We start from the raw sequence: 26,261 nt of genomic DNA, 5'->3' as shown, positions 1-26,261 counted from the left end.
ATGTTTACAAATGACTATGAATAAAGAATAACCAAGGGAATAGTTAGAATGAAAATAGAATGTTTTATTTTAATTTTATTTTATTAGAATATTTTACTTAGAATATTATATTTTCTATGATAAGTTTTATCAGTGTCCTTCATTAATTTTCACATATTTAGAGAAATGTTGTCCTTTTATCATCCTTATAATACTTGTATCTACCTTGTTCAGACATGAAAATTCATTAAGTAAAAATCTTCTTATAAATACTATAAATTTGACTTTGATTATCGCTGAGATTTCAGAACTCTCATCTTATTAGTGATTGGACAGATTTTCTCTTATCCTGTTTTTAATAATAGCCAGGCAGGGTTTGAAGTTTCTTACCAGATGTTTTGCTATTTCCATAATAATGGATCTTATTAATAAGGCTTTTACAGAATCTCTCTTTAAAAGGTGTGGATAAAATGAAGAGTGACTAAAATACAATGAGTCCTCGATTATTTCTGGTAATTGCTGAGCATGCTGAGATGAGCTTTTAACTACTTTACTTCTTGAGCCTTTCTCTCAGGATTTTCTTTTAAAATTGCAAATTCATATTTCTGTATTTTTTGTGATAGTTATTCGTCTCCTATTCTAAGTGCTAAAGAATTCTGTAAATTTTGTCAGAAAAATAAAGAAGAACATTTTATCATTTTATGAAGCAAAGGGTTTGGAGAAATTGGTGAACATGTAGACACATAAAAGAACCAAATGTGGTCTTTAAATTTCTAGAACACCAAGACTCCAGTTTCTTAAAGGCAGCTCATCAACAACCAGTATTAAAGGACTTAAGAGAAATTGTTAGTTAGACAAATAGGCTGGTGTGATGATAATATCCCAAAGAAAGGGATAGCCTGGTGTGCTGCAGTCCATGGAGTCGCAAGACTCAGACACCACTGAGTGACTGAACTGAACTGATGATAATACAGGCAGGAATCAAGGCGCCCAGCTTGTGTATTTTAAAAGGAGTGGAAATGGGATGAGGGGTGGAAAGAGCACATATTCTGAAGTTCTGAAAACAAGGGTTGTTTTTGTTCAGTCATTCAGCTGTGTCTGACCCTTTGTAACCACATGGACTGCAGCACGCTGGGCTTCCCTGTCCTTCACCACCTCTTGGAGCTTGCTCAAGCTCGTGTCCATTGAGTTGGTGATGCCATCCAACCACTTTGTCCTCTGTTGTCCTCTTCTCCTCCTGCCTTCAATCTTTTAAAGTATCAGGGTCTTTCTAATGAGTTGACTCTTTATCAGGTGAAGTTGCTCAGTCGTGTCTGACTCTTCGCGACCCCATGGACACCAGGCTCCTCCATCAGTGGGATTTTCTAGGCAGGAGTACTGGAGTGGGTTACCATTTCCTTCTCCAGGGATTCTTCCTGACCTGGGGATCAAAGCCAGGTCTCCCTCATTGTAGACAGACGCTTTACCATCTGAGCCACCAATGAATTGGAGCTTCAGCATCAGTCCTTCCAATGAATATTCAGGACTGATTTCCTTTAGGGTTGACTGGTTTGATCTCCTTGCAATCCAAGGGACTCCAGAGTCTTCTTCCACACCATAGTTCAAAAGCATCAGTTCTTCAGCGCTCAGCCTTCTTTATGGTCCAGCTCTCACATCCATACACTACTACTCAAAAAACCATAGCTTTGACTATACGGACCTTTGTCGACAAAGTAATGTCTCTGCTTTTAATATGCTTTCTAGGTTTGTCATAGCTTTTCTTCCAAGGAGCAAGCGTCTTTTAATTTCATGGCCGTAGTCACCATCTGAAATGATTTTGGAACCCCAAAAAATAAAGTTTCTCCCTGTTTCCATTGTTTCCCCATCTACTTGCCATGAAATGATGGGACTGGATGCCATGATCCTCATTTTTTGACTGTTGAGTTTTAAGCCAGCTTTTTCACTCTCCTCTTTCACCTTCATCAGGAGGCTCTTTAGTTACTCTTCACTTTCTGCCATAAGGATGGCCATCTTCATATCTGAGTTTATTGATATTTCTCCCTGCAATCTTGATCTAGCTTGTGTTTCATCCAGCCTGGCATTTCATGTGATATACTCTACATGTTAAGTTAGATAAACAGGGTGATGATATACAGCCTTGGTGTACTCCTTTTGCAATTTGGAACCAGTCCATTGTTCCATGTCCGGTTCTAACTGTTGCTTCTTGACCTGCATACAGGTTTTTCGGGAGGCAGGTGAGATAGTCTGGGATTCCCATCTCTTGAGGAATTTACCAGTTTGTTGTGATTCACACAGTCAAAGGCTTTGACATAGTCAGTGAAGCTGAAGGAGATATTTTTCTGGAATTCTCTTGCTTTTTCTATGATCCAACAAATGTTGGCAATTTGATCTCTGGTTCCTCTGCCTTTTCTAAATTCAGCTTGAAAATCTGGAAGTTCTCGGTTCACGTACTATTGAAGCCTAGCTTGGAGATTTTTGATCATTACTTTGCTAGTGTGTGAGATGAGTACAATTTTGTGGTAGATTGAACATTCTTTGGCACTGCCTTTCTTTGGGGTTGGAATGAAAACTGTCCTTTTCCAGTCCTGTGACCACTGCAGAGTTTCCCAAATTTGCTGACATATTGAGTGCAGCACTTTAACACCATCATCTTTCAGGATTTGAAATAGCTCCAGAAAAATTTGAGAATAACTAAAATCAATATAAAGGGATGGAATCATTCAAATCAGCTAACCTATAACTTGAAAGGATGATTCCATCCTTCGTAGTTCTTACAGTTGCCTCTATATAAATGATTTTCTTTATATACTGTGCAATAAATTCTGTACAGTTAATTCTGTGTCCACATCCTACTTTCCACTTCCTAATTTCCTAGTTAATCTTTTCTAGCTTTCCATTTACTTGTTCTAACCTAATACAGTGGACAGAAAGAGATGAAGTAACTAAAAAGGATTTCATGTAAGGCTATGGCAAAAAGGGTATGATCCTTTTAAGAAACCCTTGATTAGCATGGCTTTTTATTATAGTAATTAATTTTATTTATTCATTAGAAGATTAAAACCAGAAGTGCAGTAGTAAAGTCTCTTCTTTAAAAATAAAATTTCTGCTATTAAAACATTTAAAAGACAAAGTAAGAAAAAATTTTTCACTACTGTTAAAACAGATTAGAGATTCACTATCCTAATATATACAGAGCTCTTTCAAATCACTGAGAGGTAAATAAAAGAATATGATAGATAATGGGCAAAGAATATAGAATGAGTGGGCTTGTGAAGCATTGTATAAGACTTCTTTTCTTTTCAGACTTTCAAAGAGGAAGGGAAAAATATAATTGATTGACCTTTAATGTGACCATCTACTAAAAATGTTCATAAATACTCATAGTTAGCATTTGAATTTTCCCAGCAATAAAAGTTAATACAGAGTTTCCCTATTCTAGTTTCAGAATTGTTCATAGAGACAACAAAAAGGCTTCAGCAAAGAAAAAGACATTATTATCTAAAGGGTATTAAGACTCTCTACTCTTACATGGGAATTTTACTGTGATTTAGGAGAACTCTGGAAAATGAATAAGTTATGATAAATTTAGACTACATAATCAATAAAGATAAAAAAATTTCTTTCTTCACTACTGATATACCCTCTATTAAATCCTTATGACTAAACCAACTTACAGATACTATAATGCTTCAAAATAAAGTAGTCTTTCAGGAGGACAGTATAAAATCACTTTGAGAGTGTAGTATGAACTATTCTTAAGATTTGCTTCAGATTACATTCACAGTACAGTGAAGAGGGTGCTTGTCTGGAGGTGTACAGATGTTCAGGATTACTGCTGCACCACACACCTTGGTTTGGATCTCTGTCGGAGGATTTTCAGTATATTCTTTTAATATCTTAACAATTCACCCAATTCAAATCAAGTGCATCCCATTACTTAAAAATACTAGGAATTTCAGTTCAGTTCAGTTGCACAGTTGTGTCCGACTCTGTGCAACCCCATGAGCCGCAGCACGGCAGGCCTCCCTGTCCATCGCCAACTCCCGGAGTCCACCCAAATCCATGTTCAGTGAGTCAGTGATGCCATCCAACCATTTCATCCTCTGTCATCCCCTTCTCCTCCCACCCTCAATCTTTCCCAGCATCAGGGTCTTTTCAAATGAATCAACTCTTTGCATCAGGTGGCCAAAATATTGGAGTTTCAGCTTCAACATCAGTCCTTCCAATGAACACCCAGGACTGATCTCCTTTAGGATGGACTGATTGGATCTCCTTGAAGTCCAAGGGACTCTCAAGAGTCTTCTCCAACACCACAGTTCAAAAGCATCAATTCTGTGGTGCTCAGCTTTCTTTATAGTCCAACTCTCACATCCATTTATGACCACTGGAAAAACCATAGCCTTGACTAGACAGACCTTTGTGGACAAAGTAATGTCTCTGCTTTTTAATATGCTGTCTGGGTTGGTCAACACTTTCCTTCCAAGGAGGAAGCGTCTTTTAATTTCATGGCTGCAATCACCATCTGCAGTGATTTTGGAGCCCAAAAAAATAAAATCAGCCAATGTTTCCATTATTTCCCTATCTATTTGCCATGAAGTGATGGGACCAGATGCCATGATCTTAATTTTCTGAATGTTGAGCTTTAAGCCAACTTTTTCACTCTCCTCTTTCACTTACCTCAAGAGGCTCTTTAGTTCTTCTTCACTTTCTGCCATAAGGGTGGTGTCATCTGCATATCTGAGGTTATTGATATTTCTCCCAGCAATCTTGATTCTAGCTTGTGCTTCTTCCAGCCCAGTGTTTCTCATGATGTACTCTGCATAGAAGTTAAATAAGCAGGGTGACAATATACAGCCTTGATGTACTCCTTTTCCTATTTGGAACCAGTCTGCTGTTCCATGTCCAGTTCTAACTGTTGCTTCCTGACCTGCATCCAGATTTCTCAAGAGGCATGTCAGGTGGTCTGGTATTCCCATCTCTTTCAGAATTTTCCACAGTTTAGTGTGATCCACACAGTCAAAGGCTTTAGCATAGTCAGTGATGCAGAAATAGATGTTTTTCTGGAACTCTCATGCTTTTTCGATGATCCAGCAAATGTTGGCAATTTGATCTCTGGTTCCTCTGCCTTTTGTAAAACCAGCTTGAACACCTGGAAGTTCACGGTTCACATACTGCTGAAGCCTGGCTTGGAGAATTTTGAGCATTACTGTACTAGTATTTGAGATGAGTGTAACTATGTCGTAGTTTGAACATTCTTTGGCATTGCCTTTCTTTGGGATTGGAATGAAAACTGACATTTTCCCGTCCTGTGGCCACTGCTGAGTTTTCAAATTTGCTGGCATATTGAGTGCAGCACTTTCACTGCATCATCTTTCAGGATTTGAAATAGCTCAACTGGAATTCCCTCACTTCCACTAGCTTTGTTCATAGTGATGCTTTCTAAGACCCACTTGACTTCACATTCCAGGATGTCTGGCTCTAGGTGAGTGTGAGTGACCACACCATCGTGATTATCTGGGTCTTGAAGATCTTTTTTGTACAGTTCTTCTGTGTATTCTTGCCACCTCTTCTTAATATCGTCTGCTTCTGTAGGTCCATACCATTTCTGTCCTTTATTGAGCCCAACTTTGCATGAAATGTTCCCTTGGTATCTCTGATTTTCTTGAAGAGATGTCTAGTCTTTCCCATTCTATTGTTTTCCTCTATTTCTTTGCATTGATCACTGGGGAATGCTTTCTTATCTCTCCTTGCTGTTCTTTGGAACTCTGCATTGAGTGGGTATATCTTTCCTTTTCTCCTTTGCTTTTCGCTTCTCTTCTTTTCACAGCTATTTGTAAGGCCTCCTCAGACAGCCATTTTGCTTTTTTGCATTTCTTTTTCTTGGGTATTTGGTATTGCTTAAATGTTAAATTAATAATTAGAGCAGAGGTCAAGTTCTGATGGTGACAGTGGGCCGCTGACTCTGTCAGAATTCTCCTTCCTGTTCCGGTAAGTAAGGAAGCACGCAGATAGTTGTGGAAGAAAGATGCATGGTGGAGCATAGATAGTTTTTGCAGTGAATGCACCTTGTTGTCACTCGCTAAGTCATGTCTGACTCTTTGTGACCCCGTGGACTGCAGCACCCCGGGCTTCCCAGTCCTTCACTATCTCCTGGAGTTTGCTCAGACTCCATTGATGAATTGATGATGCCATTCAACCATCTCATATTCTGTCACCCCCTTCTCCTGTGAATGGACCTAGCACTGAAAAATTTCTCTCCAAGTAACCGAAACAATGACATGCTCTGTATTCTGTGTGTGTGTCTGTATATATGTAAAACTTACATATGATAGCTTTGTTTCTTGAATCTTTTTTTGTAAAGAATAATAACCAGATCAGTTTCGCTAGTTCTCAAATAATGTAATTTATCCTTAATGGGAATTGGGTAGAATTAGTTGTCTGGTGGCCTCTCCTGATCTGAGTTGCTACGTACTGTGATGCTGGTAATTTGACATCAGGATTTTTTTCTGTTGTGTGATCATTTTTGTTGGTTTTACTCCATCAGGTTCAAATTCATGACCATCTGAGGCTCCATGGCTTTTGGGGTAAAACTGTTGTTTTACTAATAAGAGTGACTAGCTGCATTAAAATCAGGTTATGACTCTATTTTTTCTCCTTCAATTAAGTAACAGTTGAATGTTTTGCCTTATCACAAGGTAAGAGATATAAAAAAAGAACCATGAAATGAATAAAAAGAAAATGTTCTTAAAATTTACATGTGAAAGTACATCAACATTTATTGACCTATTTTTCAGTTATTTGGCAGAGAGTAGAGAGGCAGAGAATTGATAGTTTAGTGATGTCATGCCAATATTCAGGTATACCTGAAGTATGGTCTGGAAGCTTCTGCTTAGACATGCTTTTTTTAAAAAGCAAGTCCCGACTCCTTTGATGTGGGCTTCATGTAGTAACTTTGTTGCAAAGAGTAGAGTAAAGGAAAGGGTAGAAAAAGTAATTTTATAGTGTAGAAACCCTGACAGTCAATGCCTTAACCAGGTAGTCAAGGTCAACCTTGATGTGATGTGATTAAAGTGTTAGTTGATCAACATGGCCTTCCTCCCAGAAACCCATAAGGCTAGTCTAGTCATGAGAAAAAAAATCAGACAAACCTCAATTTTAGTAAATTAAAAAAGAAAACCTTCCATGATGTAACTTAGTGTGGATGTGAACACAAATTTATTATCTAATCTCAGTTAAGGAAATTTCTCGCTGTTGCTAGAGTTGAAATTAAATTGACAGTTGACATTGACTACTCTTGTAAAGGTGAGTAATGTTAGGAGGGAAATGGCTTAAACACAAGCTTCAAATTCTTCATAAATACTCACACTAGGAAACAGATGAATATCAAATCACGTTAGATTAATGTTAAGTATCAAGCGTAAGCCTAGATCTCCAAATAAATAGGTAGCAACTTAGCCTTGAAAAGAAAACTGCTTGGTATTTCAGAATAGAATATTGTTTAATTAATTAGGATAACTTTTATGTCAAATATGGAAATCAGGGTATGTCTGACACACACATGTACACACACTCTTTTGAAATAGAAAGGGTTACATGAAAGTGAAGTTGCTCAGTCGTATCCAACTCTTTGTGACCCCATGGACTGTAGCCTACCAGGCTCCTCCGTCCATGGAATTTTCCAGGCAAGAATACTGGAGTGGGTTGCCATTTACTTCTCCAGGAGATCTTCCCGACCTAGGGATTGAACCAGGTCTCCTGCATTGTAGATAGACGCTTTACTGTCTGAGCCACCAGGGTAGTATACATACATACATAACATACAAATCAGAAGGATTACATACATACATACAAATCAGAGTACTTACTGATGGCTTTTTGGTGCTCTTGTATCTACCAAATAACATGGAAGCCCTGTAATAGTATAGAAATCTATCCGTGTTTTAGAAGTACAGAGTTTCCTAGGTTTAATTGTTTTTCAAGAAGAACATTTAACTTGAGGATTTAATTTCCATGTGAAGACTTAGGGGGAAATATTTGGTCTTAAAGCTGTTTATTTTAAATACACAACTTAAAAAAAACTGATTTTATTCATTAAAGTAGATTATACGTTAGATATTATACATGTTTTATATGGAACAGAAAGATTTGTACTCTAAACCAAACACCTAAGAAAATTCTATAACATAGATAACCAAGAGCAATGTGCATCACTGCATTGTGTGTTTCTGGAGACAGGTTTCTAGAAGGCCTGCATTTGATTGTCTTTAAACTGCACTTCTGCTGCTTTTTTCCTAGGCCCTTTGTGCAATATGTAGGAGAAACTAATCTGTTTATTCTTTACCTAATACTGCCCTTGAGGGAACAATGTATGCTCTTTCCATCTATTAATCAGAGTAAACTAAGTGAGTTTCTTTTAACAGATGTTCAATGGCAGATACATTCTCAAAACCAAGTGTGTTAAGAGCTGAAGGGTGCACACTTCACCCATCACATAGGCAGCATTGTTCTCTCTTTATATCCTAGTGCACTGACAGGCAGAACTCCCCAGTCACATCACCTGGCTCCTCTCCCCTGGCACAGAGAAGAAAGCCGCACCCAGACCCGCTCCAGATCCCACATCTAAGCCTCCCACCAGTGCCTCCTCGCCTGGACCTAATTCAGAAAGGCATAGTTCGGTCTCCCTGTGGCAGCCCAACTGGTTCACCAAAGGTAAATCAATATTACTAGAAACACAGATAATAGTTTTATGTGATGATTATTGATTGCTCAGGTTTTTAAATCTCCATTAATCATATTTCTTATGCTCTCGTTTATGAGCTACTTTGATGGGTCTCTCATTTTGTGTATAGCAAATCCACTGTCATATTCCTTGCCTTTATTACTGTAAGAGTTGCATAATTATTCAAAGAAAGCACATGTCTGTAACAGCCCCCTGATTTGCTAAAATAAACAGTATAGTAAGTATAGTTATTCTGTAAAATGGATTTAAAAGGTCATTATAGGTATTAAAATAAATTGCATGTTCTTATTAAATGATATTTTGTATTCATTTTCATAGTGTCTTGACAAGAAAAATGTTATGGAAGTGTACTTGCATAAAGGCTTAAGATGTGATAAATTATGACCCATGTTTCAGGGTGACTCAGAAGAGGGAATTGTATATACCTTTTATATATGAAGGAATTAATTACAAAGAATTACAGTATTTGCAAAGTAATTATATTACTCTTTAATATTAAAGACATAATTCTATCTGTACATTTAAGCCCACAGTTTATTTTAGTTCTGTGCAGATTTTTGTTTTCCAAATTTGATAAGGGAATATTTTGCTTTATTAAATATAAGATTTTAAACATTAATCCCATTTGGTGATATGCTCTACAGTGTAAAACTAGTTGGAAACACAGTGTTTTAGTAGTACTGGATTTTTGTACATTACAATTAACATGGTTTTAAGATCATATTAAGACTTTTTAGGATGTTTCTTAGTCAGAATTATGTAAACACAACACATTCCTTTTTTCTGCAATATTTTCTAACAATGAAAGCACAAATCATTTGTCAGATGAACTGTGTAAATGAAAATACAGCCTGTGAAAGTCACATAGATCAGTTTAGCAGCTTATACCTTTATATTTCCATATAAGAATCAAACTGGTTTTTTTCCCAAGGATCAATACAATTCAAATAAGGTCTATAAGTAATGCTGCTCTATTATTTGTGATTTTTCATTCTTCTGGGGTGTGTGTGTATGCTCAGTCACGTCCGACTCTTTGCAGCCTCATGAACTATAGCCTACCCAGGATCCTCTGTCCGTGGAAGTTTCCAGGCAGGAATACTGGAGTAGGTTACCATTTCCTTCTCCAGGAGATCTTTCCCAGCCAGGGATCGAACCCGCGTGTCCTGTGTCGGCAGGTGGATTCTTTACCACTAGCGCCACCTAATGACTGATAAAGAACCAGAGCACATCTTGCCCTTGTCAGTTGCTTTGTACTACAGAGGTGAAAACAAAAATAACAAAACCAGCATTTTCTGTCTTTCACAGATGTTGCCAATCAAGGTGCTCTTGTAAAAAGTAGAACAACAACTTCTTGATGGTTTCTGCTGTCTCTCTTAAATCATAGAAACGTGCAAATAAAATACTTAATGACATTATTTTAATGTCAACTGGTCAGAATCATCATATAATTTTGATATTCTGCTTTTTTCCCTGTAGTCCTTATTATCCTAAATTTTGAGTTTACATATTCATTTTTTACAAAGAAATCTTAATGAGATATATTTGAGTTTTTCATAATTTTTTAAACTTTCATTAATTGGTGATAAAAGAAACTCATTAAAAGAAGGCACAGGAATATAATAAAACTCTATTATGGCTTAGAAAACAAAAGCAATAATGTATTAGTCTGGAAGATATTTCAGTGCATGGAACATCTTTTTCTTTTTTCCTCTTGTGTTTCTTCAGTCTTCTCCTTGCATGGTGAGAAAACAAGATAAACCACTCCCAGCCCCACCACCGCCCTTAAGAGACCCTCCTCCCCCTCCACCTGAGAGACCTCCCCCAGTCCCCCCTGACAACAGACTGAGTCGTCACTTCCATCACGTGGAAAGTGTGCCTTCCAGAGATCAGCCCATGCCTCTTGAAGCCTGGTGCCCGCGGGATGTGCTGGGGACTAATCAGTCAGTGGGATGTCGCCTCCTTGGGGATGGCTCTCCGAAGCCTGGAATCACGGCAAGTTCCAATGCAAATGGAAGGCATAGTCGGATGGGCTCTGACCCAGTGCTTCTCCGGAAACACAGACGCAATGACTTGCCTTTAGAAGGAGCCAAGGTAAGAAATACACAAAGCAGAAGCTAAACAACCTGCTTATAATCTTCTGACAGGAGGTAGTATAAAAGGTTGGGTGGTTTTTTTTTGTGTCTAGTGTGACATTTCCATGCAAGTCTTTATTTATCTGCAAGTTATAAATAATCAGAAGCTTATTAAAACTTGAACCTAAAAGAAGTCAGGAAGAAGAGTCTAAGTAATGATTTAAGTTTCATAGGAAGATACTAGACAATTTGCCAGAGGTTTAGTATACCTTCTCTTATTTCATCTGCAGAATATTTTCCCATTAATAAATTATCATGGGAGAATCAGCACTTTTTTTTTAACTCGTCTGAAAAAAAGGAAAAAGTGTGGGAAAGTGTGCTAGTCACTCAGTTGTGTCCAACTCTGCAACATCATAGACTGCAGCCTACCGGGTTTCTCTGTCCATGGAATTCTCCAGGCAAGGGTACTGGTGTGGGTTGCCATCCCCTTCTCTAAGGAATCTTCCCAACCCAGGGATTGAACCCAGGTCTCCTGCATTGCAGGCAGACTCTTTACTGTCTGAGCCACCAGGAAATCCCAACTCTTCTAGTTCCATCTAATTTGAAAAACAGTTGTATTATTATAGCATATCGTCAGTCAGTCATTGGAATTATTGTTGCCTGGGAGAGTATGTATACCTTAGACAGGTAAATTAAACTTCTCACATACATCAAAACACCATGTTTTTTAGTTCATTGTTACAGAGCGAGCTCTTTCTCCGTAATACTAAAAGAAGAGTTTTAACATGCTGTATATTACCACTGTCAGTTACATGTACAGGAAAGAATTTAAGCACACAGGAAACCAAGAGGCAACAGCAGAAATCATTGAGTTTAGACCCCTCAGTGGGCCCGTGACAGGGCTGTCCTGTCCTGTTTCCTGGTATTTGCTTCCATGATATTTTTGACTCTGGGATTAGATTGTCACCATCTTCCTTCAGCTGCAGAAGGCTTTGCCTCTTTTGAAGACTGTAATGTTAAAGTGTTCCTATCTCTTTTGATCTTACGTTGTTATTTTAGGGGAGCAGACTGTTCCTTCCAGATAATAGTTTGTAGTGGGTGAGTTAATCAAGAAACAAGTGTGAAAAATGGCTTGTGCTAAATTCCTCTGTGTATGTGCACATATGTGTGTGCATGCACATGTGTGAAGGAATACTTTGTATAATATTATTAGTTTTCTAATAATTAAATATTATTAGAGTGGCCAGGATAGCAGGAGTCAAACTGTCTACTCTGGCACTCAAAACAAAGGGGAAGAGTGGTGACAGTTTGCAGAAAGTTTTTGTTAGTGCCTCCTGTGGGTACCTTCAGTCTTTCATCTATTATAAATATGAAGATCTTTAAAGGTTTTCTCCAAGGTCATGTAAAGGTGATGTAAATGGAAGAGATAGTACTTGTAAAAGCATTTTTATAGTATTCTCTAAAAATGGAGACTTTATCCTCAAAAGTATGTTTCTACAACCTAGAATCTTGGTAAGAATGACTTGTCTTTTTTTCCAGTGATTTTTTTTTTCCTCCTTTAGTGTCTATTACTTTTCAGTCATACATGGTCACACATGACTTCAGGAGAATGTTCAGACAAGCTCTGACATGAATAGTTATATCTTAGCAACATATTACAACTTATTTCCTGAATGAACTTGAGAAATACTTAAAATATAATTATTATACTATCCAGTTCATTGAAGACCTCTTGTTTCAGGTTTTTTCTTAGATAATATGTTGTGTAATCTTAACACTAATATAATCTTGCCCTTCTAAGCCCTAGAACATAGGCTATTCATTTTTCTATGAATGGTAGTGGTTTTTTAAATTAGAGTAATAATTGCTTAGGTTATAGGTAGGGAATTTTATTTTATTCTATTAACTATAGGTATAATTAACTATAGGTATAATAAGTTTAGGTATAATAGTGATTTTAGCTATAAAGATTCCTTTACATGTTTTTTTCTGTGAACTTTCATGTCCTGGTCTTTGATACATGTTAATATCCCAGAGGACATTGATTAAATTGCAAACTTTCCCTCTTATTGAAAACTGAATCTATTTAGTTCTATCTAAATAATCCTAATTAAAATTCTTTAGGGTCTAATCTCATATGTTGTGTGTATTAGCATTGCAGTGCTTATAGTCTCAAAGTTAATTACATGTTACAACTAGACTATTTTAACCCAAATTAGACGTCTAAGATTTCTCATTTCAGTCTAGCTGTCTGACTTTTAAGGCAGATTATAAAGAAGGATTTATATATAATGTATTAAATGCCATAAAACAGAGCATGTCTGCCCTTAGTCTCCTTTTTTATTATCTTTTTAAGGAAACATAGCTCCACTTTGGTAGACCACAGAGCATGTAACAACTGACACAAAGTAGAAAAAGCCCCATTCTTCTCATTTCAGTGTTGGGAGATGTAACAGTCTGACTTCAGCAGATGGAAAAATGAGTCCATCTAGAATCCTGTAGTTCGTTTCTGCATGACCTTGGATTGGAATTTGTTTCTCATCTTACGTTTTTGTAGTTCCTCAATCCAGACTGATTTAATTACTTAATATATATTTGTAAATACTTTCTACATGCAAGACTTTCCAAGTGATCAGGATAACCAGTTTCCCAGTGTTCTCTCTCCTTTCAAATTTAACAAAGTGTTTTTGTAGAAGAGTATCTGTTCAACTGCTTTAGGCAGAAGTAAAAATGATAAGGCAAATCTGATAGCTGCATTTTAACAAAAAATCTCATCAACACAGATCAACCATGCTCTGGAATCAGGCCTGAATTTTGCTTCCTGCTCTAGAACTTACTGGCTTCGTGTGTACAAGCAACTTAGTACATCCTGGCCCCCAATTCCACTTACTTCCCTTACTTTATGAAATGAACCAATAATAGTACCTCATTTCTAGGGGAATAGTTATCTATTCCCTCCAGATATTTAAATCTCCATATCCCTTGGTTCTGGAATAAAAACAAACTAGTTAGGGAGTTCATTTTCATTTACAATAATTCTCCTTATTATTGTTTATAATTTAAAACCAAATCATTATCTCTCTCTCCCCTTCCTCTCTCCTTTTATTCAGCATAGTTCCTAATGAATACTCCAAAGGCACTCTATAACTGGTTGCTGAGTTATTACAGTGCTGAAACTGATGATGGAGGTGAAAGAGTGTGCATGCTGGAGTTGGTAGTGGGCACGAGTCAGGCAGGAAAGGGCTTGGAGGATGAGGATGATCATGGTACACTAACAGTATGAGAGGTTTTTTTTGTTTTTTGTTTTGTTTTGTTTTTAAATGTATTGTTCCAGCACTGGCTTTCAGCCAAAAGTAGAATGTTAGTTTTTGTGGGTGTGTTTAAAATAGGAATTTTTACTCTTTTAGACAAGCAGTCATTATACATAGGTAGTCACAGTAAGAGGGAGACAAAGGAGAAGGGCAGGGAAGAAGGACTGGAGAATGATTTTGATTTAAGAAGACAATAGATGTGGAAACAGTGTCACACTTTATTTTTCTGGGCTCCAAAATCACTACAGATGGTGACTGCAGCCATGAAATTAAAAGACACTTACTCCTTGGAAGGAAAGTTATGACCAACCTAGATAGCATATTCAAAAGCAGAGACATTACTTTGCCAACAAAGGTTCGTCTAGTCAAGGCTATGGTTTTTCCTGTGGTCATGTATGGATGTGAGAGTTGGACTGTGAAGAAGGCTGAGCGCCAAAGAATTGATGCTTTTGAACTGTGGTGTTGGAAAAGACTCTTGAGAGTCCCATGGACTGCAAGGACATCCAACCAGTCCATTCTGAAGGAGATCAGCCCTGGGATTTCTTTGGAAGGAATGATGCTAAAGCTGAAACTCCAGTACTTTGGCCACCTCATGCGAAGAGTTGACTACATTGGAAAAGACTCTGATGCTGGGAGGGATTGGGGGCAAGAGGAGAAGGGGACGACAGAGGATGAGATGGCTGGATGGCATCACTGACTCGATGGACGTGAGTCTCAGTGAACTCTGGGAGTTGGTGATGGACAGGGAGGCCTGGCGTGCTGCGTTTCATGGGGTCGCAAAGAGTCAGACATGACTGAGCGACTGATCTGATCTGATCTGATCTGATATATTAATGAAATGCTAAGTGTTACAATGTATCCTCACCCTGCATACATTGTGTGCAGTTTTTAAAAACATTATCCTGGGAATAAAGGGTATAGGGACTTAGATACTTGGAGGCTGATGTATTATCTTCAACTAACCCATCAGTGTCTCTAAAGGTAAGAAAATAATGTTTTTGTGTCAAATAGTAACAACTATCATTTAGACTTGTTTTATTAAAGGAAATGTCTCAAATATCATGTTCCCTTTTTAAAGGTAAGAAAACTTAGATGAGTACTAAAAATTTAAAGTTAAGTGTACATATGGAACACCATAAAGGGAATTCATAAAACGGAACATTCTGTAAATGCAGTGAGGACTCGCTCCCCTGTGTAAATGCAGTGAGGACTCGCTCCCCTTTGTCGTGTGTCCTCTGTCGGTGTGCCAGCCCCCGTCATCCATTAGAACTATTTGCCCTTTTTATTTGCATCTTCACTAGATAAATGGTGATGGCAGCAAGAATAAATTAAATGCTAATTGCTCTTTTTGCTAACTGTGGAGAGCTCTAAGGGAAAAAAAAGCCCTCTAATTCATAGTTAAAATGGAGTGTAAGAATTTTCTGTGACTTTCATTTACTCCCCATTCCCTTCCCCCATCCCACCTAGCAGAATCAAGTTAGCTAAGGTACTACTTTCCTTTTAACATGAAACTTGCAAGCTAAGAGTTATCAGGTTGCTTTATTTTATGGGTATGAGATTTCTTTCCTATAGGACTGTTTCTATTCCCTCAAATTCCAGCCCCATTATAAACCTGTTCCTTAATTCATATTATGTTGGCTAGATATTTGTTTGTTATTGCTGGTTTGTTTGTTTTAATTATCTGAGGTAAAAATATTTTGCACTAAATGTTTTAAGATATTGGGAACTTGAAATTTATCTGCTTATGTATAGATACTGACACCGTGTCCAACTGTCTTTATTTGTTCCTCTTAAAAGATTAAGAATGCTACTGTTTCTTATGTGATTAAACACTATCTCTGACTTGTCATGTTACTTCAAGTGACATCATTCTAAAATGACCCTGTGCACAAGAATCTGTTGAAGATACTGCTAGATAAATACATGGAATGATTCCTCTTTTTGATATTGTGGCTTTTGCTATTTTGGTAGAGAGGCACATGTTTATAAGAATGACCTTAAACTTATCTGTGAATCTCAAGTGTCATCTTTCAGAAAATATGTCCTCTGTGTACAGTGTTGCAGTTTTAATCTAATGTTGTTGGAGGATAAATTATAGCATGTTTTCGGTTTTGTGCAGGTGTGGGTTTACATGTGTGGGATGGGGAAAAGGAGGTTGTGTTTCAAATTTTGTATGTTAAAGAAGCTTTTTCTTAATTGTGCTAACAGTATCAAATAGTGTTTTCCCTACATCTCGAGGGCCCCAAATGCTTTAATGTTAATTTTTAGGCGATATCTGAGCCATAAGAAAACATTTCAAACTTCAAAGTTAGGAGGAAAGGCATGTAGACAATATTAATTTTAATATTTATTAAAATATTAATTTTGCGGCATGTAAAAAAATATTAATCTAGGGTAACCTAGTTCAGTTCAGTTCAGTTGCTCAGTCGTGTCCAACTCTTTGCGACCCCATGAATCACAGCACGCCAGGCCTCCCTGTCCATCACCAACTCCCAGACTTCACTCAGACTCATGTCCATCAAGTCAGTGATGCCATCCAGCCATCTCATCCTCTGTCTTCCCCTTCTCCTCCTGTCCACAATCCCTCCCAGCATCAGAGTCTTTTCCAATGAGTCAACTCTTCACATGAGGTGGCCAAAGTACTGGAGTTTTAGCTTTAGCATCATTCCTTCCAAAGAAATCCCAGGGCTGATCTCCTTCAGAATGGACTGGCTGGATCTCCTTGCAGTCCAAGGGACTCTCAAGAGTCTTCTCCAACACCACAGTTCAAAAGCACCAATTCTTCGGTGCTCAGCTTTCTTCACAGTCCAACTTTCACATCCGATAATAAATTTTGTGATAACTCAGATTATACTTCTTCCACAAGTATAAATTCCCCTTAATAAGTATTCTTATTCCTTCAACCTTTTTGAGTTAAATGAGTAGGATATTCAAGACACGGAGGAGAATACAAAACAAATTAAGCGGAGTCTAGTGAGGATGAGACAGATATACAGTTACTTAACAGATGAGGCATAGCAGAAGCATCTAGAAAATACAATGTGGGATCTCCAAGGAGGGAAAACATTCTAATTGAGATGCAGAGTAGAAGAAGGACTAAAGAAAGCTTCATGAAAGAGAGTCACTGGTTACTGGCATTAAAGATCAGCAGGTAATGTTTGTGTAGACAGGACAGGAAGGAGTAGCATGTGGGTGGGAATGTAAGCACAGTGCAGGAAGTGAATGTTGGACAGACTGTAGTGCACACAGAGAGAGAGTACAGGAGGTCAAACTATGGCAGTAAAAAATGAAAGCAATTATGAAGTATCTTATATTCTGTACTATGGTATTTTTAATTTGGTAGACAAAACAGTGCTTTGAAAGCTTTTTTGGCACAGGAATGATAGGATCAGAATATTTCTGTTGTTATTCAGTTCCTCAGTTGTGTCTGACTCTGCGACTCCATGGACTGCAATATACCAGGCTTCCCTCTCCTTCATTATCTCTCAGAGTTTGTTCAAATTCATTTCCATTGAGTCAATGATGTTATCTAACCATCTCATCCCCTGTCATCCTCTTCTCCTCCTGTCCTCAGTCTTTCCTAGCATCAGGGTCTTTTCCAGTGAGTGGGCTCTTTGTATCAGGTGGCCAAAGTATTGGAGTTTCAGCTTCAGCATCGGTCCTTCCAAGGAATATTCAGGGTTGATTTCCTTTAGGATTGACTGGCTAGATATCCTTGCTGTCCAAGGGACTCTCAAGAGTCTTCTCCAACACCAGAGTCCAAAAGCATCAATTCTTCGGTGCTCAGCTTTCTTTATACTCCAACTCTCACATCTGTACATGACTACTGGAAAAACCATGGCTTTGACTAGATGGACCTTTGTTGTCAAAGTAATGTCTCTGCTTTTTAATACGCTGTCTAGGTTGATCATAACTTTTCTTCCAAGGAGCAAGTGTCTTAATTTCATGGCTGCAGTCACCATCTGCAGTGATTTTGGAGCCCAAGAAAATATAGTCGGTTACTGTTTGCATTGTTTCCCCATCTATTTGCCATGAAGTGATGAGACCATATGTCATGATCTTCATTTTTTGAATGTTGAGTTTTAAGCCAACTTTTTCACTTTCCTCTTTCACTTTCATCAAGAGGTTCTTTAGTTCCTCTTTGCTTTTTGCCATAAGGGTGGTGTCATCTGCATATCTGAGGTTATTGATATTTCTCCCGGCAATCTTGATTCCAGCTTGTGAGTCAACCAGCACAGCATTTTGCACGATGTACCCTGCATATCAGTTAAATAAGCAGGGTGACAATATACAGCCTTGACGTCCTCCTTTCCCAATTTCGAACCAGTGTGTGTTGTTCATATTTGGTTCTAAGTGTTGCTTCTTGACCTGCATACAGATTTCTCAGGTGGTCTGATATTCCCATCTCTTCAAGAATTTTCCACAGTTTGTTATGGTCCACAGAGTCAAAGGCTTTAGTGTAGTCAATGAAGCAGAAGTAGATGTTTTTCTGGAATTCTTTTGCTTTTCCATGGTCCAGTGGATGTTGGCAATTTGATCTGTTCCTCTGCCTTTTTCTAAATCTGGCTTGTACATCTAGAAGTTCTCAGTTCGTGTACTGTTGAAGCCTAACTTGAAAAGATTTTGAGCATTACCATGCTAACATGAGAAATGAATGGAAGTTTGCAGTAGTTTGAACATTCTTTGGCATTGCCTTTCTTTGGGATTGGAATGAAAACTGACCTTTTCCAGTCCTGAGGCCACTGCCACGTTTTCCAAATTTGCTGCCATATTGAGTGCAACACTTTCACAGCATCATCTTTTAGGATTTGAAATAGCTCAGCTGGAATTCCATCACCTCCACTACTTTGTTTGTAGTGTTACTTTCTAAGGCCCACTTGACTTCACACTCCAGAATGTCTGGCTCTAGGTGAGTGACCACACCATCTTGGTTATCTGGGTCGTGAAGATCTTTTTTGTATTAGTTCTTCTGTGTATTCTTGCCACCTCATCTTAATATCTTCTGCTTCTGTTAGGTCCTTACTGTTTCTGTCCTTTATTGTGCCAGTCTTTGCATGAAATGTTCCCTTGGTGTATTTGTTGGTTAAAGGGGTTTTTAAGGTTTGAAGTTTTTCACTGATCTGTACAAAAATTAATATCTACTTAGAAATTTCTTGTCGTAACAAAATCTAAAAAACTCTACCTTGTTCTTTCATCCATAGTCATAACCTATGATAAAATTAAAGATTTATTGATATTTTTATGATAGTTCATCTCTAGTGTATTGAATGTAATGAGAAATCAAAAACTAGCACAGGGTGTTTTTTTTTAGAGTGATAACTTGAATAATATAAAATTTATACTGTGTAGCTTTGAATTGCAAACATTGATATATTTCAAATGGATTCTTTAAACATGTTCCTTTTCTTATGTTGACAAGGATGAATGTGGCTGTTTCACTTCTAAAGCTTCAGCATCATTCTAGAACATTGAGGCAGGGGGAAGGAAATTGGTAGGTTACTCGTTGGGTTACCTAGAACTAGTTACATCACATCCTTTTTGCCACAGATTAGCCTGTACCATTTATATAGGAACTAATACATAGTTTGGGAGAGAGCTAATCATTACTTAAAGGTCTTAAAATATATTTAATCTGTCTCTTCAAGGTTATTCTTTTTTTCCTTTTAAATTGCTTTAATTTCACATTATTGGATTAGTGAAGAGCAGTTGTTCAGTTCCCATAATATAACTGAGCAAACTGGAAATCAGAATTCCTGAATTCTGAGTAATTAAATGCTGGTTGTTGTATCTTATGAGCAAGGTAACATAAGTTTTGGTTTGTGTTGTTCACACACTGAAAACTATGTTGCTTGCTCTTTGAAAGTCAGACCAGGTCTCTAATTGCCAGTAGTGCTGAAGCTTCGACCTTGAAAGAACAAAGGCATTTCTGATTATACTCCTGTGTTATTTTGTCAAGAACTTTAGAAATGTTCTGTTAACCCCAGAGAGATATAATTTATTTGGGAGGAATTGAAACAAGAATTGCACCCAGTGCTACTTTTTCCCCTTATTAAATCCTTACAGAGAGTGCTAACTTTTCAACAAAAACTCATCATGTTTGGAAACTTTTACTACTTATTTATCTAGTTGATCTGTATCTGATTTATAGAAACTATAGCATCTCCCCTCAGTGTGTTTAAGAATTATGCTGTATTTTATTTTTTCACATAACTTGGTAGTATTTTGGGTAGCAGCAGATAATCACTATGGTTCTTCTAACTAAGTAAATTATATGATATTTCACTTGTTCGAATAAGCTGAAATGATAAATTCTTTTCAAAATTACAGAATGTCTAAGAGCTGCTATTGTTTTAAGGTCCTCCAGAAGTTAAAATTCTAAGCTAACCCTTTGATTTCCTTTCAGGTCTTTTCCAACGGTCACCTGGGAAATGAAGAATATGATGTTCCTCCCCGGCTTTCTCCTCCCCCTCCAGCTGCCACCGTTCTCCCCAGCATCAAGTAAGTATTTCTGGATTTGGAGACCAATTTTCCATGCACAAAGTTGCTGTCCAGAGTGGTTTTCAGGTTCTCAGTACGAAAAGTACAGGGTGAATAGAAGTGCATTGATGAAAATGAACCAGCTGGATTTTTAAAGTAACAGAAATCAGATCCTTTCTGATTCTTTGCTGATAACGACAGCATTTTTGAGACTTCTCTACACTCTGAGATTACACAGAAACCAACAGAGAAAAAGCTAAGTCTTCCCTCCATCCAGGTGGAGGCTCCAGTAGCACAGTGCCCCCCTCCCAGCCCGCCTCTTCCTCACAAGTGTCACATTTATGCCAGCTACACCCAGTTTGACATCGTAAAATGATGTTTGGTTCCTCCAGTATTCTCATATCTCAAATCCATTCAGCCACCCATTCCTGTTGATTGTTCTTTTGAGTTTTTCATATTCATCTAATCTTCCCCATTGCACTAGTTTTGGCTTATAACAGGCCAGCAGAAATAGCCTTCTACCTGATCTCACAATTAACATCAATGGATTTTAAAGCTAGAAAAATTAGTTTAACCAAATGTCTCATTTGAAAAATAGGGATACAAGAAGCAGATCAGATAGTTAAGTGATAGTGTCTACCCAAAGAAAACCTGGAGAAAACCAAATCTCCTGATTGCCATTCTCCTCCTCCTTATATTAAATCCAGCTGCTTGTCTCCCATCCAATATATGTTATTCACATAGCTGATTTAATTTAAATTCTGCTTTCCACAAATCACTTTCCTACTCAAAACCCAACATTGTTCTTTCTTTCCTTTTACATTAATTCTGTGCTCTCCTGCTATCAGTAATATCCACAGAATTCTATTCAACTAAAATATTGTTCAGGAATTCCTAATGCTTGCCCTCTAATCTTGTCTTGATTTTTTTTCTGGTTTTGTGCATCCATACAGTACCCTCCTATGCACCAGATTTTCAGAATCTTTATTCTCAAGATCCATGTCTCAGGCTCCACATCTTTATGAAAACTGAGACTTCTGTTATAGTGATGATAAAAAGACTGAATCTCATTCCTCTTCTTCCTCAAGTTTATTTTCTACACATTGAATTATGAACTTTACTGTTTTCTGATATTAAAGTGCCTCTCCACATTTAAAAGATTATAAGGTTTTAAGGGCAAAAACTTTTTCTTGTAATCTCTGCTTTTCCCTTAATACCTTACAACAATTGTTATTTAGTGAGTATACTAAGAATGCTTTGTTGCTTAACTCTATCATCTGCCAAGTCCCTCATTTCTAATTGAACATCTTAGAGCACCTTCAGTCCTTCTTCTGCTGGTCACTGAATGCAAAAGAACAATAAGCTAGCTAGATACCATGCCTGCATGTTAAGTCATTTTAGTTGTGTCTGAATCTTTGCAACTCCATGGACTGTCCATGGGATTCTCTAATCAAGAATACTAGAGTGAGTTGCCATTTGCTCCTTCAGGGGATCTTTCTGAACCTGGGATCGAACCTTCATCTCCTGTATTGGCAGGCGGGTTCTTTACCACTAGCACCAACTGGAAAGTCCATACCAGCTCCCAAGAAATTTACAATCTGCTTTAAAATAAAGTTAATATACATAAAATCACAAGAGAACATCATGCAGTAAATTGAACGAATCTAACTTGTTAGTTTTTGTACATGCTTGGAGAAGAGTCCAGTATAGACTTTGTAAGTCAAGGATGTTTTTAGAGAAGTTGGAAATTTACTGAGTCATAGAGGATGGGCACAATTGGGAAGGAGTGTCCATGAGGAAAAGCAAAGAGTGTGAAATTGACATCATTTAGGAGACAGTGGGGAACTAAGCTAATTGGACCATCCTCCAGTGGCCGGTTTTCCTGGAGCTGCCAGATATGTAGAAGACATGGAAGTTAGAAGCAAATATACATATTCTGTGTAGTAGGCACTACATCAGTAATAACGTATGATATTATAGCCCCAAATGAACTCTGGATATATGTATACATAATTAAAACATCTAAGCTCAATTACCTCTAATTCAGAGAACATCAGAAAATGAATTACATGAAATCTGGCTACAATTAGAGGTTAAAATTTTGCATTCTGTTTATTAAATTCATATTGGCAAATGGGATAAAAGGCAGAGGTTACACTTTGCTTCATTTATATTTAATATGAAGTGCTTGTTTTTCCTATAAATAAAGAACAACAAATTCATAGTAAACTGCATTTAATTGATATTTTTCTAACATTTCATTTTGTATATGTAGGTGGATATATTTTTGTCCCATTTACTCTTGATTTTTTTTCCCTCAGAAACAATGTAGCTGCTTTACTTAACAGAAAAATACTTTAACAGTGCATCCTTAATAGCAAATTAATTTCCTATTTTGCATGCTGCAAATTAACCATAGTTAAAATTACAAGTGTTGGCTTTTAATAGCATGTTTATCTCTCCATTTTATTATTTACTCTGACATATGGGTAGCAGTTATTCATTGTAGAAAATACAGAAAATATATAAAGAAAGAAAAAAACAGATACATAAATACAAGCATATACATACCCCAAATATCAATCAATGGCCAGCGTCTTAACATTTTACTTTTTTTTTTTTTTTTTTACTTTTTTACATGATTTAGATTATATTGTAGAGATACTTTCATGCTGTCCTTTGTCAATATTTTAATAAGCATTTTTCTGAATTATTTATGCTACACTGTATTTATTATGAAACCGGGATGGAATTCTGAGGTGAATATTAAAATATTAATAATATCAGACTTAGTCCCAGAGGTGACTCCAGTATCAAGTATTTGTCTATCTTTCAACCAGGTAACTTCTCTGAGCCTCACTTTCTCCATCTGATAAATGAAGGGATCTGTTTATCTTAAATGATCTCTCAAATCCTTTGGGCTTCCCTGGTGGCTTGGTAAAAAACCTGCCTGCAGTCCAGGAGGCACAGATTCAATCCCTGGGTCAGGAAGATCCCTTGGAGGAGGAAATGGCAACCCACTCAGTATCCTTGCTTGGATAATCCCATGGACAGAGAAGCCTGGCAGGCTACACAGTCCATGGGGTTACAAAAGAGTCAGATACAATTTAGCAACCAAACAAAATTAAATCCTTTAGAACTTCAACTTTTTAGGTTTCATGCAGTGGTTTTCTAAGAGAAAGTTATCTAAAGTATTAATTACAAATGCGTACTTGGCAACTTGAATGTCCATTTATAGTTAGTTGGTTGTATCCCATTTTTGAAGCCAGTGTAAATTGGATTACTACTCTGGGTTTTTTTATTTGCTTGCTTTGTTTTGGGTGATTTCAGCTTCATTAGAGTGTGTAACCAGAGTACAATGAGTATAGATTCTCAGCTCTGGAGGGTTGTAGAATAGAGGTCTTAGCAAAATGTCACTCAGTGATATAGGGATGTTGGATATTCAAGTCCCTGTTTCCAAGTTAGTGTCTTAGTGCATGGCTCAGAATTATGCCATAGCAAAATAACAGACTGCTACCCAACATAGGGGCTTCCCTGGTGACTCAGATGGTAAAGAACCTACCCAACACAGACTTTTGCCGGGCCTCCCACATGTTGGAAGCCCCAATGGTGAATTCAGTAATGTCACACCTAATATCTACTTTTAAATCTATACTGTGTTATTAATATTTACTGAAGTGTAATTGTCAAATCATTTGATGTTACTCTAATTCCCATGATATTGATAGAAGAGGTTACTCTGTGATAGTGTTTACTTTCTTGTAAAACAGTATGATTCTGTGACTTTTATGGTGTAATTTATCTGGTGACCTAGAAGAATATATAATTAATTTTAAAATATATTCTCGTGAAAGCAAGCTGAAACTACTAGTGTGTGGTGTGCTTAGTCACTCAGTTGTGCCCAGCTCTTCACAACTCCATGGACTGTGGCCCACCAGGTTCCTCTGTCCCAGGCAAGAATACTGGAGTGCCATGTCCTCCTCCAGGGGATCTTCCCAACCCAGGGGTCGAACCCAGGTCTTCTTCCTTGAAGGTGGATTCTTTACTGTCTGAGCCACCAGGGAAGCCCAAGAGTAGTGGAGTGAGTAGCCTATCCCTTTCCAGGGAATCTTCCCAACCCAGGAATTGAACCAGGGTCTCCTGCATTGCAGGCAGATTCTACAGCAGCTGAGCTACAAGGGAACCCCAACTAGTGTGTATAGATTTATTTATTTTTTCCTTAAATGTTTCTATTTAAGATGATTGACACTTAGCTATAAATTCTTAAATAAATGCTTGTAATGTGGAAGGAAAGTTATGACCAACCTAGATAGCATATTCAAAAGCAGAGACATTACTTTGCCAACAAAGGTCTGTCTAGTCAAGGCTATGGTTTTTCCAGTAGTCATGTATGGATGTGAGAGTTGGACTGTGAAGAAAGCTGAGCGCCAAAGAATTGATGCTTTTGAACTGTGGTGCTGGAGAAGACTCTTGTGAGTCCCGAGGAGATCTAACCAGTCCATTCTAAAGGAGATCAGTCCTGGGTGTTCATTGGAAGGACTGATGCTGAGGCCGAAACTCCAATACTTTGGCCACCTCATTTGAAGAGTTGACTCATTGGGAAAGACCATGATGCTGGGAGGGATTGGGGGCAGGAGGAGAAGGGGATGACAGAGGATGAGATGGCTGAATGACTTCACTGACTTGATGCACATGAGTTTGGGTGAACTCTGGGAGTTGGTGATGGACAGGGAGGCCTGGCGTGCTGCGATTCATGGAGTCGCAAAGAGTCGGACACGACGAGCGACTGAATTGAACTGAACTGAATGTGGGTAATTGTAATTTAGGGGAAGAAGGAAAAATTTATGTAGATTCTTTTCATTGTAGTGTCAGGTTTTATCTTAAGATAATTTGATTTTTCAAAATTAAATGAAACCTGAAACAATTAAAAATATTTATTTTACTTTACACAAGATGTTGGCCAATAAGCAAAGCTATTATTATGGGTATTAATGGAATAATTACTTCAGGTAAGATAATGTTCTGAAATGCTGAGGAATATCATTTTTTAGAAGAATATTCTTTTTGTTTCTTGTCCTTTATAAATAGACCTTTTGTACTTTTGACTTACTAAGCTTTTAAATACACAATATTAAATTGAATCAATATTACTTCATAGTTTTGTAAGAAAGGTTTTTTGTTGTGGGAGGTGGCGGTGTTGATCATTGTTAAAGATTTTTTTCTAAACAGATAAGGTGCTAATGTTTTCAGTTCAGTTCAGTCGCTCAGTCGTGTCCGACTCTTTGCGATCCCATGAACCGCAGCACACCAGGCCTTCCCTGTCCATCACCAACTCCCAGAGTCCACCCAAACCCATGTCCGTTGAGTCGGTGATGCCATCCAACCATCTCATCCTCTGTCGTCCCCTTCTCCTCCCGCCCTCAATCTTTCCCAGCATCAGGGTCTTTTCAAATGAGTCAGCTGTCCGCACCAAGTGGCCAAAAGTATTGGAGTTTCAGCTCAAACATCCGTCCTTCCAATGAACACCCAGGACTGATCTTCTTTAGGATGGACTGGTTGGATCTCCTTGCAGTCCAAGGGACCCTCAAGAATCTTCTCCAACACCACAATTCAAAAAGCTCAGTGAATAGTTTTGCCTTACTATTCTGTTTCATTCAGTTGCATGTACTGACTGGAGATTCA

At 37.7% G+C, this 26,261-nt stretch overlaps 1 protein-coding gene across 14 annotated transcripts in view; it reads left to right on the top strand.

The window, feature by feature from the left end:
* CBLB (Cbl proto-oncogene B) overlaps positions 1-26,261 on the top strand; it is a 224,662-nt gene that overhangs the window by 158,714 nt on the left and 39,687 nt on the right. For 12 of the 14 annotated variants that reach the window (XM_044941414.2, XM_044941433.2, XM_025283292.3 and 9 more), the window contains 3 exons: positions 8,503-8,688; positions 10,445-10,810; positions 20,506-20,600. In XM_044941414.2, the coding sequence (XP_044797349.1) occupies positions 8,503-8,688; positions 10,445-10,810; positions 20,506-20,600 (647 nt within the window). The remainder of the gene's footprint in view (positions 1-8,502; positions 8,689-10,444; positions 10,811-20,505; positions 20,601-26,261) is intronic. The other 2 variants (XM_044941435.2, XM_044941430.2) reach the window with 1 other exon arrangement.

This window comes from Bubalus bubalis, chromosome 1, assembly GCF_019923935.1.
Source record: "Bubalus bubalis isolate 160015118507 breed Murrah chromosome 1, NDDB_SH_1, whole genome shotgun sequence".
NCBI classification, from domain to species: domain Eukaryota; kingdom Metazoa; phylum Chordata; class Mammalia; order Artiodactyla; family Bovidae; genus Bubalus; species Bubalus bubalis.
Note: the sequence above shows the minus strand (reverse complement) of the source record. Positions and strands in the feature narration are given on the sequence as shown.